The sequence below is a fragment of the Bos indicus x Bos taurus genome, chromosome 19, assembly GCF_003369695.1.
Source record: "Bos indicus x Bos taurus breed Angus x Brahman F1 hybrid chromosome 19, Bos_hybrid_MaternalHap_v2.0, whole genome shotgun sequence".
NCBI classification, from domain to species: Eukaryota; Metazoa; Chordata; class Mammalia; order Artiodactyla; family Bovidae; genus Bos; species Bos indicus x Bos taurus.
The window spans coordinates 42351562-42363437 of record NC_040094.1 but is presented as its reverse complement, the minus strand read 5'-3'; the positions used below and the strand labels follow the sequence as shown (position 1 = coordinate 42363437).

Genomic DNA, 11876 nt, shown 5'->3' with positions numbered 1-11876 from the left:
GTTGAATGAAAGTGGTGAGAGTGCATACCAGTCAGAATGGCCATTATCAAAAAATCTACGAACATAAATGCTGAAAAGGGTTTGGAGAAAAGGGAACCCTCTCACACTGTTGGTGGGAATGTAAATTGATACAACCGTTACAGAAGACAGTATGAAGATTCCTTCAATAAGAAGGAATAAAACTACCATATGGCTCAACAATCTCACTACTGGGCAAATACCCTGAGGAAACCATAGCTGAGGAAAAAGACACATGTACCACAGTGTTCACTGAGGCACTGTTTACAATAGCTAGGACATGGAAGCAACCTAGATGTCCATTGACAGATGAACGGATAAAGAAGCTGTAGTACATATATACAATGGAATATTGTTGTTCAGTCACCAAGTCACGTCTGATTCTTCGTGACCCCATGAACTGTAGCAAGCCAGGCTTTCCTATCCCTCACCATCTCCCAGAGTTTGCCGAGGTTCATGTCCATAGAATCGGGGATGCCATCCAACTATCTCATCTTCTGTCACCCTCTTCTCCTTCTGTCTTCAATAATTCCCAGTATCAGGGTCTTTTCCAATGAGTCAGGTGTTCACATTGGGTAGCTAAAATATTGAAGCTTCAGCTTCAGCATCAGTCCTTCCAAAGAGTATTCAGGGTTGATATCCTTTAAGACTCACTGGTTTGATCTCTTTGCTTTCCAAGGGACTCTCAAGAGTTTTCTCCAGCACCAAAGTTTGAAAGCATCAATTCTTTGGAGCTCTGCCTTCTTTATTGTCCAGCTCTCATATTTGTACATGACTACTGGAAAGATCATTGCTTTGACTATATGGACCTTGGTCGACAAAGTGAAGTCTTTGCTTTTTAGAATATGTACTGCCAAAGCAAGCACTATCCATTCTTTTTTAGATTCTTTTTTCATATAGGTCATTACAGAGTATTGAGAAGAGTTCCCTGTGCTATACAGTAGGTCCTTATTAGTTATCTATTTTATATATCAGATCAGATCAGATCATAGTGGTGTGTTTATGTCAATCCCAATCTTCTAATTTATTCCTCCTCCACTTCCCCCTGGCAAACAAGTTTGTTTTCTACGTCTATTATATAGGGAAAAAACCTCTGCCTTATTACTTCATAGTTGTAGCAACCATGTCAAAGTATAGTAAGAAAAATTTTATTACACAATTCCATATCACATACACAAGAAAGACAAGTATAAAAAATATATCTCAGGGAAAACCAATATTAAGAAAAACCAGAAAAATCAGAGTTGCCACAACGTGAGCTGGAAAAAAGGGGAAAAAAATAGATGTCAGTCTTGGGTATTTTATTCTAATACTCAGTGTATGAAAGTCAACTTTAACCTTTTCAATACAAATACATGAGCTGCAGTACTATTCAAGGCATGTACATTTCACTATGCTGTTCAGTCGCTCAGTTGTGTCCAATTCTTTATGATCCCATGGACTGCAACATGCCAGGTTTCTCTGTCCTTCACCATCTCCCAGAGCTTGCTCAAACTAATGTCTATTGACTCGGCAATGCCATCCAACACCACAGTTCAAAAGCATCAGTTCTTCTGTGCTCAGCAGTCCAACTCTATATCAAGCGAAACACAAACGTTTTCCCAAGGAATCCACACCAAAGACCATGTCTAACACCTGTCTGATTCACATGCAGGCTTTTCTGGGAATCTCTTGGGGGTCAAGGGTAGGATCTAGTCAGTGGTCTAGAAACTCTTATGCCTTTAATGTCTTTAAAAATTGTAGCCCCTTCAGCACCATTTTGCCCAGGTTTTGTCAGATGCCATCTACTCAAAATAAGCATCAAGAGCTGCTTCACCTCCAATGTTTCAGAGTATTTAGATTTTGATGATGAACAGCATGAATACATCCATATTTAGGGACGCAACAGATGTTCTTTAATGAGATTATGAGTATGTCACCAACAATGCAACCATTAGTCAAAACAAATTTCTATTTAATTGAGCAAACAATAAACAAGAGGCATCATCATCTCCTGGCCAGGGTATATAAAGGGCCCAGAGCAGGAGGAAGACACTCACACCTGAGAACACTCAACTCCTCTCACCACCTCAACCCCACTCGGCCCCACACACCACCATGACCGTCTCCTGCTGCGGCCCCACCTTCTCCTCCTTCAGCTGTGGCAGAGGCTGCCTCCAGCCCTGCTGCTACCGCGACCCCTGCTGCTGCCGCCCAGTGTCCTGCCAGACCACTGTGAGCCGCCCCGTGACCTGCGTGCCCCGCTGCACGCGCCCCATCTGCGAGCCCTGCCGCCGCCCGGTCTGCTGTGACCCCTGCAGCCTGCAGGAGGGCTGCTGCCGCCCCATCACCTGCTGCCCCACGTCCTGCCAGGCCGTGGTCTGCCGCCCCTGCTGCTGGGCCACCACGTGCTGCCAGCCCATCTCTGTGCAGTCCCCGTGCTGCCGGCCCACCTGCTGCCGGCCCGCCCCCTGCCGCACCACCTGCCGCACCTGCTGAGCAGTGCACTGCCTGCGCAGAGCAAGCAACCAGCCGTCTGAAAAAGTTCTGCCCCCATTTCTCTACCTGACAAACCTCTTGCCCTGAGCCCTTAAGACCTCACATCAACTAGGAACTGGAGATGCAGGTTCATCTATTAAGGCTTGGGCTGTTCTCAAGTAATAGTAACAACTTCCTTCTCCCCTTCTTAGATCTTAAGTCTTGCAGCATGTTTGTTTTCTAATAAACTTCTCTTTTTTGGCCCAGCAAACTCAACTTTGGTTTTACTTATTCTATTTTTTGCATTAAATGTAAGCATAACAAAAATAGACTGATTGCCTACTGTCTGCAAACCATAGACTGTATTAAAGTTGGGTTAATGTCACCCTATTCAAGGAATTTCCAGGAGATGAAACAAACTCACAGTAATTAACCAATGATTAGAATATGAAAATGTACAACACACTGTCAACAGAGAAGTTGCTATCGATTGGGGAGAACAAGAAAGATTGAAAAAGAAGCTAACATTTCATATGAGTTAAGATTTAGGTGTCCAGATCTCAGGGAAGATGGCATTTTCAATAATGCAAACAGTATTGACAAAGGTATAGAGAAGTTGTTCAGAGATGATTAGAGTGGGATATAGGTAAAGTAATAATGGAAACTCATTTTAGAAAGTTGGTGTGCTTTTAGAACTAGCCAAAGGAATATGCCATTTATTCAACAAACACAAAGAACTGTTGAAAGCCTTAGGGCAGGGGAATGGCATGGCAGGAGTTGGGCATAAGGATGATTTCTGTGGTAGATGTTTATAAAAACAAAGGGCCAAAGGCTAGACATAATAATGACTATACAGAAGCAATCAAGAGACCACTGCCATGGTCTAAGTGATACACAGTAAGAGTTAACTGAGATATTACCATGGAATAAAAAAGACACAAAGAATATGGCAGACATAGAAACCCAGGTGGAGAATGAACCAATCTGAATTTAGGAAACAAGAAACAACTAGGAATAAAATACTTAGAAATTGCAGATCTATGGGAAACTCTTCTGGTCAGAAGATGCTTAAAACAATTTTTAAATATTTGTACTTACTTGCTGTGTGTTTAAAATCACACAGAAATGTTAGAAGAAAACAGAGAAAAGTTAGAAAAACTCAAGTGAGTTTTACTAACTTTAATTGATCCTGGAAAGCAACACAGTTTAAAATAAAATGAACTGATCTAGGAATGAGGAATAGAAGTTTTATACCCATCTCTTCTGGCTGTGTACTGGCTGTGTGAATGGAGCAAGCTCTCAGCCTCTCCAAAGTGCAGTCAATCCTAAACTCCATAGCATTCTGATATCAACTGATGCTGAGAGGAAATTAGAAATAGTTCACACCACAACATTAATATTTCAATTTAGAACCTTGAGGCTGAATGTTTCCTTCTTTTTTTCTGTTTCACAACATCAATCTTTTTTCAGATTTATTTATTTTTAATTGGAGGATAATTTCTTTGCAATATTGTGTTGGTTTCTGCCATACATCAACATGAATCAGCCATAGGCCCATGTATGTCCTCTCCCTCTTTAACCTCCTTCTCACTTCCCACCCCATCCCTCCTCTCTAGACAGTCCCAGAGCACCCAGTTTGAGCTCCCTGTGACATACAGCATATTCCCACTGGCTATCTGTTTTACATATGGTAATATATATGTTTCAATGCTACTCTCTCTATTTGTCCAAACCTCTCCTTTGCCCACTGGGTCCACAAGTCTGTTCTCTGGTCTGCATCTCCATAGGAACATCCTGTTCCTATGTTCAACTCTGGCTTATTGGTACTATGCCAATTTGTGCACTAGAATAAGATATGAGGCAGCAGATTGGGTCTTCCCTTCTACATAATCCTTCAGTGCCCCAGGCATAATAGTATTCAATAAACATGTGCTATTTATAAAAAGAATGATGTCAGTTTCCAAACCTATAAAATTAAATGGTTGGACAAAATGATATATTAAGTTTTTGATCTCTAGCATTCAGTGATTCCCCTAACCATCCTTTAACATCACACCTGCAGTCATGGTTACCATGATGAGGACATCTTTATTGATGCTGCCATGAATCACTCTTTACTGTAATTCTATCGCTGTACAAACCAAACCTCCACCTCATAAAAGCTAACTATGTGCTTCTACTCAGGGTTGGAAGGCAAGAACAAACCTACCACAAGTAGCAATAACATATGCTTTTGACCACCACTTTTTTCATTTTCTCCTGTATAACTCCAAAATTCTAATGGAAAATCGCATACTTTTGGAAACCACCAAGAATTGTTTTGACCTTTGTTTTGCTGAAATTTATCTTGATCTCTTTGCACTTGTATCTACTGAATGACACTTGATCATCCATTCCCTTTGTTGCAGTTGTTCAGTCATTAAGTAGTGTCCAACTCTAATCTGCCTTATAAGACTGTGATCCAAAAAAAGTGTTCCCTAGCTTCTGTTTCTTATTTTATTGGTTCTCTTTCCTAAATTCAATCCTCATGCTCTTTGGTCTAATATCATCCTTTCATAGGAAACAAGTTGTAGTTACATAAAAAATGACATAAATTGAAAATGAATCCCACTTTTGAGAAATAAATACTGCTCAGATAACCCATAAAGAAGTGATTCTTATCCTTCAGAGAGAAATGTCAGTTACACATAAAATTTTTGTGACTTTTTTTCCTAATTAGTGGGTATGAATTTTAGTCCTTCTTTTAAATTTGTGTTATTAATATTAACAACAAAATACAGTAAATTGGGATGGAGATTTCATACTCTCCTCAGTGATAAGTGCTTCATCAAGTCTGAATGTGTGAAGTTCAAGAGAGATCATAGAAATTGGAGAGATCCAGTTTCTGGAAAGATCTATGAATTCCTATGAATGTGGAGTTTATCAGTTTCTATCTGACTGCTTGTAGAAACTATAATTTCAATTACCTAAAAGAAGTAGGAAGGCTTAGACACAGGACAATCAATGGTTAATAATTTTATTCTGGAGACTGAAGGTTTGGAAAATATGATCCCATAGTCACATTGTCTTATGAGTGACAGTGATGTAATCATAAGCATAAAACAAAGGCTGAGACTTGAAGAGAAATTACAGCATTATTTGAAAACAAAACATCAGTATTTTTACCAAAGACAAACACGTTTGGTGAGTATTAGCTGAGCAATAAGGAAAATCCATTTTGGAGATATATTTAAAATAACTCATTATTTCCACAATCAGAGGGCCCTGGAAAAGATTGTTTGAAAGAGTAATAAGATAAAAATGCTGTCCATCACAAAAACAGGAAGTGGCAAAACTCTATAAAAGGCCTGAGTGGAACAAGCAGACCAAACTCAGAAACTTCTCCAAGCATCCCAGCTCTCAGCCTAACCCCTGACACCATGGCCTGCTGTTCTACTAGCTTCTGTGGCTTTCCCATCTGTTCCACTGCTGGGACCTGTGGCTCCAGCTGCTGCCGATCAACCTGCAGTCAGACCAGCTGCTGCCAGCCAACCTGCCTCCAGACCAGTGGCTGTGAGACTGGCTGTGGCATTGGTGGCAGCATTGGCTACGGCCAGGTGGGTAGCAGCGGAGCTGTGAGCAGCCGCACCAGGTGGTGCCGCCCTGACTGCCGTGTGGAGGGCACCAGCCTGCCTCCCTGCTGTGTGGTGAGCTGCACAACCCCCTCCTGCTGCCAGCTGTACTATGCCCAGGCCTCCTGCTGCCGCCCATCCTACTGTGGACAGTCCTGCTGCCGCCCAGCCTGCTGCTGCCAGCCCACCTGCATTGAGCCCATCTGTGAGCCCACCTGCTGCCAACCCACCTGTTAAAAATCTTCTGATGGAAATCCTAAGACAATGGCACTTCAAAGTTAGCCAGTGTAGAGTCCCAACAAACTTCTAACCACTAGCACCCATAACCCAGTCTACCACCTCATGTCAAAAGCTACATAATTTTCCTAACATGGAAATTGATTTATAATAAAAAAACAAAAATATTTCATAGATCTGGATATGAACAGAAGTCCTACAGTGTGAAAAGAAATGTGTAATACTTTACTATAAATATCTTCTGAAATGTTTCAACAACTCATCGGCCTTTGGATTTAATAAAATTTTTCATTCTTCAGTGATGAAGTCATTGTTGCAGCTTTCTTTTCTTTGGTATCTGTTATTGATATTGGGGTACTGGGATTTCTCAAAATGTCAATAAATGTAGTGTAGCGCTGTGGTTTTTCTTTATTATTGTGCTTTTAGCAGTGGCCTTTAAAAGGTGGTTTTCCTTGTCTATCTACAGTCAAAATATATGATTAAAAGAATACATCAGTATTTAGACACTATTCCCTTAAGTCCTCAAGTATGCCAATTAATGGGTTAGGTATCCCAGAATACCAATTTTATGTCATTTGGCTTCTTGAGGTGTCACCAAAAATATTCAGTTCATTCGTATATGATTCTGTGGACAATTCTTTAAATCATCAAGGATATAAAAGCAATACATAATTGGAAAGACAGTTATTAGCATAAGGTGTGGGCTTCCCTGGTAGCTCAGCTGGTATAGAATCTGCTTGCAATGCAGAAGACCCCTGGGTCTGATTCCTGGGTCAGGAGGATCCCCTGGAGAAGGGACAGGTTATCCTCTCCAGTATTATTAAGCTTTTGTGGTGGCTCTGACAATAAAAAATCTGCCTGCATTGTGAAAGACCTGGGTTTGATCCCTGGGTTGGGAAGATCCCCTGGAGGAGGGCATGGCAACCACTCCAGTATTCTTGCCTGGAGAATCCCCATGGACACAGGAGCCTGGTGGGCTAGAGTCCACGGGGTTGCAAAGAGTTGGACATGACAGAGCAACTAAGCACAGCACAGCACAGCACATCATAAGGTGTAAGGCATCCTGAACTCCAGTCCCCACTTTGTAACCCACAATCCATGAGCTCTTGAACAAGTCCAAGGCCCTGTTTCTAACCTGGAGAATGATATAATTGAATTTTATTTCTTGCAATGTCCCTTACTGGCATAGGATATTAGATCATTTCCTAAATAAGTGACACGTTGATAATTAGTCCCTTCAGATGCCCAAAGGGGAAAAAATATTCAATGGTCAAATAGTGTTGCATGTGTTATCAACATATGGAAGGTATATACAGCACCTTAGAAAATTAAAAAGACTGAGATGTCCTATAATAAAGGAATCTCTATAACCATCACTCTGTGGTTCCCGGAGAATCCTTGAGTCATTTATTACCAACTGTTGAAGCTGAAGTTCCAATACTTTGGCCACCTGATGCGAAGAACTGACTCACTGGAAAAGACCCTGATGCAGGGAAAGATTGAAGGCAGGAGAAGAAGGGGATAACAGAGGATGAGATGGTTGGATGGAATCACCGACTTGATAGACATGAGTTTAGGCAAGCTCCAGGAGTTGATTATGGACAGGAAAGCCTGGTGTGCTGCCATCCATGGGGTCGAAAAGAGTTGGACACAACTGGGCGACTGAACTGACTGACTCTGAACATCCTGTTATCAGTTAATTCTAGTACTCCTCAAAATATTCTTTGGAAAGTGAGGAAAGGGAATTACAACTGATGTGTTTTATAATACCTACTCAATTCCCTCCTGTATTGTGAAGCAGAAAATAAATGTCCATTGCAGGGCTGGGTTTATATGAACACGAAGTTGGTATCCACCATCCTCATGCTAACCTCCAAGGAGCGTTCCAGAATGAAGCAAAGATGAAATAAAAGACACTTAATGGAACTTCTGTGCTAAAGGATGAAATCTTTGGTCATAAAATCAAAGTGGTGAGTCAATAGCTGGAGGCAGAGGAGAATGGGAATGATTTGTTGCTGTTGTTGTTCAGTCACTAAGTCGTGTCTGACTCTTTGTGACCCATAAACTGAAGCAGGCCAGGCTTCTCTGTCCTTCACTATCTTCCTGAGTTTGTTCAAATTCACGTCCATTGAGTCAGTGATGCCATCCAACATTTCATCCTCTGTTGCCCCCTTCTCCTCTTGCCCTCAATCTTTCCCAGCATCAGGGTCTTTTCTAATGAGTCAGTTCTTTGCATCAGGTGGCCAAAGTATTGGGGCTTCAGCTTCAGCATCTGTCCTTCCAATGAATATTCAGGGTTGATTTCCTTTAGGATTGACTGGTTTGATATCCTTGTAGTCCATGGAACTCTCAAGAGTCTTCCCCAGCACCAAACTTTAGGAATGTTTACCTAAGGGTTATTAGATGTTCTTCTGGGGGATGAAGAAGTTTTGAAACTGGAGAGAGATGTGGTGGTTACACAACATTATGAATGCACTAAATACCACTCATTTGTACACTTTAAAACACTTCATTGTATATTATGTGAATTTCACCTCAATTAATCAAAGAGATGGGGTCTCCATTAGTGCATATTTCAAGAATTAGAAAAAGGCACCACCTTGAGGTAGACACAATGAGGAATACACATGTTGTTGAGACACAGTTCTGTGTAAAGTATCTACTTCCTCTGAGTAGGCAAAGTCCTTCATCTGGACACAACCTACACACTCAGACACAGTGGCTTCAAAATGTGGTCATCACTCTACCCACTCAAATACCACTCTCTTGTCTCCCATCAGGTTGGTAAGATTTAGGTTGGATTCACCTTTCATTTAGAAGGACCTCAGCTTCCCTGGTGGCTCAGATGGTAAAGCGTCTGCCTGTGATGCAGGAGACCCAGGCTAGATTTCTGGGTCGGGAAGATCCCCTGGAGAAGGAAATGGCAATCCATTCCAGCACTCTTGCCTGGAAAATCCCATGGACGGAGGAGCATGATAGGCTACAATCCATGGGATCGCAAAGAGTTGGATACGACTGAGCGACTTCACTTTCACTTTCAGCTTCAAAGCACAAAAAAGAGCTCGTTGGCACTGAGGAGAGAAGAGAAGGGTCTTGTTTGTGTGTGTTAGTCACTTGGTCTTGTCCTACTCTTTGTGACATCATGGACTATAGTCCATCATGCTCCTCTGTCCATGGAATTCTCCAGGGAAGAATACTGGCTTGGGTAGCCATTCTGTTCTCCAGGGGATTTTCTTAACACAGGGGTCAAACCCAGGTCTACCACACTGCAAGCAGATTCTTTACTGGCTGAGCCACAAGTTGGGGATGAGACAAGGTCCTTAAAGTTTATGTGTTATCTAGTCTTGGTCACTGGAATGGGAGGCTAGAAACCCAGAATCCCAGGCAGGACTGACTGTTCATTTGGCTGGTACTTCAACCATGTCTTATGTCTGAGGAGTCTAAGAAAGGTAGATGCAACTGAATTTAAAAACTGAGTTTAAGAAATTGGAAAGAACCCCTTAAACTTTAACTAGAAAACTGGAACCCTAACATCTTAAAGAATAACAACTCAAAACTTTAATATCTGTGAACAAAGGCCAACATTGAAGCATAACAGACAAACACATTTTATGCGTAATGATCACACATTTATGATTCTGGTATTGTCTGGGCCCCATAGCTTCAGTGAAGTAATCAGAACCAAAGAGAATAAGCACAGCAATAAAAAAGTGTTAATGATAAAGGACCTGGGATTTTTTTTCCCAAAGAAGACTACAGATAGGGGTACCCAGGATAGAAAATTTACATAGGGAAGCATCACAAATGATTACAACTTCTTAGTCTATTTCTATGAAAACTAATCAGGAAGAAATGGGTTTAAGTGGTAGGAAGAAAGATTCTGATTAAACTTTCTTTTCTTCTTCTTTTTTTTTTTTACTGTGACTTGTTTTTTATTTTACAATGGATTTTGATTTTAAAATGTACAGATCTACTTCATTCTTTCATTAGGTTCAGAGTATCCCACTGGAAAAATCCTGATTGGTATAAGTTTACATGCATTTATGAGGCTGTATAGGATACATTTTCTTTTTTTTTTTTTTTTTTTTTGGTGAACAAGGCCCGTAGCTTTATTTTTAACAGGGGCTTTTATACCCTAAGTTACACATAGAGGATAATAGGGGATGCAAAGTCAGCAGTCTTTGATTCTTATCAAAAACCAAGGTTTCTTTCCTGCAAATTTATCGTATACAAATGGTTTAGGTGATTTACATCATCTTCTGGCCAGAAGGCCTACTAACATTTTTTTTAATGCAAATTTTGATTTCTTTTTTGATTTCTTCTGTGATTTGTTGGTTATTCAGCAGCGTGTTATTCAGCCTCCATATGTTGGAATTTTTAATAGTTTTTCTCCTGTAATTGAGATCTAATCTTACTGCATTGTGGTCAGAAAAGATGCTTGGAATGATTTCTATTTTTTTGAATTTACCAAGGCTAGCTTTATGGCCCAGGATGTGATCTATCCTGGAGAAGGTTCCATGTGCGCTTGAGAAAAAGGTGAAATTCATTGTTTTGGGATGAAATGTCGTATAGCTATCAATTAGGTCTAACTGGTCTATTGTATCGTTTAAAGTTTGTGTTTCCTTGTTAATTTTCTGTTTAGTTGATCTATCCATAGGTGTGAGTGGGGTATTAAAGTCTCCCACTATTATTGTGTTATTGTTAATTTCTCCTTTCATACTTGTTAGCATTTGTCTTACATACTGCGGTGCTCCCATGTTGGGTGCATATATATTTATAATTGTTATATCTTCTTCTTGGATTGATCCTTTGATCATTATGTAGTGACCTTCTTTGTCTCTTTTCACAGCCTTTGTTTTAAAGTCTAATTTATCTGATACAAGTATTGTGACTCCTGCTTTCTTTTGGTCCCTATTTGCATGGAAAATCTTTTTCCAGCCCTTCACTTTCAGTCTGTATGTGTCCCCTGTTTTGAGGTGGGTCTCTTGTAGACAACATATGTAGGGGTCTTGTTTTTGTATCCATTCAGCTAGTCTTTGTCTTTTGGTTGGGGCATTCAACCCATTTACGTTTAAGGTAATTACTGATAAGTATGATCCCATTGCCATTTACTTTATTGTTTTGGGTTCGAGTTTATACACCATTTTTGTGTTTCCTGTCTAGAGAATATCCTTTAGTATTTGTTGGAGAGCTGGTTTGGTGGTGCAGAATTCTCTCAGCTTTTGCTTGTCTGAAAAGCTTTTGATTTCTCCTTCATACTTAAATGAGATCCTTGCTGGGTACAATAATCTGGGCTGTAGGTTATTTTCTTTCATCATTTTAAGTATGTCTTGCCATTCCCTCCTGGCTTGAAGAGTTTCTATTGAAAGATCAGCTGTTATCCTTATGGGAATTCCCTTGTGTGTTATTTGTTGTTTTTCCCTTGCTGCTTTTAATATTTGTTCTTTGTGTTTGGTCTTTGTTAATTTGATTAATATGTGTCTTGGGGTGTTTCTCCTTGGGTTTATCCTGTTTGGGACTCTCTGGGTTTCTTGGACTTGAGTGATTATTTCC

The 11876-nt window shown here is 40.5% G+C and overlaps 2 protein-coding genes across 2 annotated transcripts; both read left to right on the top strand.

Annotated features, from left to right (window-relative positions):
* Window positions 1-2074: 2074 nt before the first annotated feature.
* On the top strand, window positions 2075-2750 carry LOC113878497 (keratin, high-sulfur matrix protein, IIIA3-like). The gene has a single exon (XM_027519640.1). It carries the CDS (start codon window positions 2116-2118, stop codon window positions 2494-2496), a length of 381 nt encoding a protein of 126 aa, XP_027375441.1. The 5' UTR covers window positions 2075-2115; the 3' UTR covers window positions 2497-2750.
* Window positions 2751-5894: 3144 nt separating this feature from the next.
* LOC113877047 (keratin, high-sulfur matrix protein, B2C) lies at window positions 5895-6323 on the top strand. Its single transcript, XM_027516762.1, has one exon. The coding sequence runs from the start codon at window positions 5895-5897 to the stop codon at window positions 6321-6323; it is 429 nt and encodes a 142-aa protein (XP_027372563.1).
* The last annotated feature ends 5553 nt before the right edge of the window (window positions 6324-11876 follow it).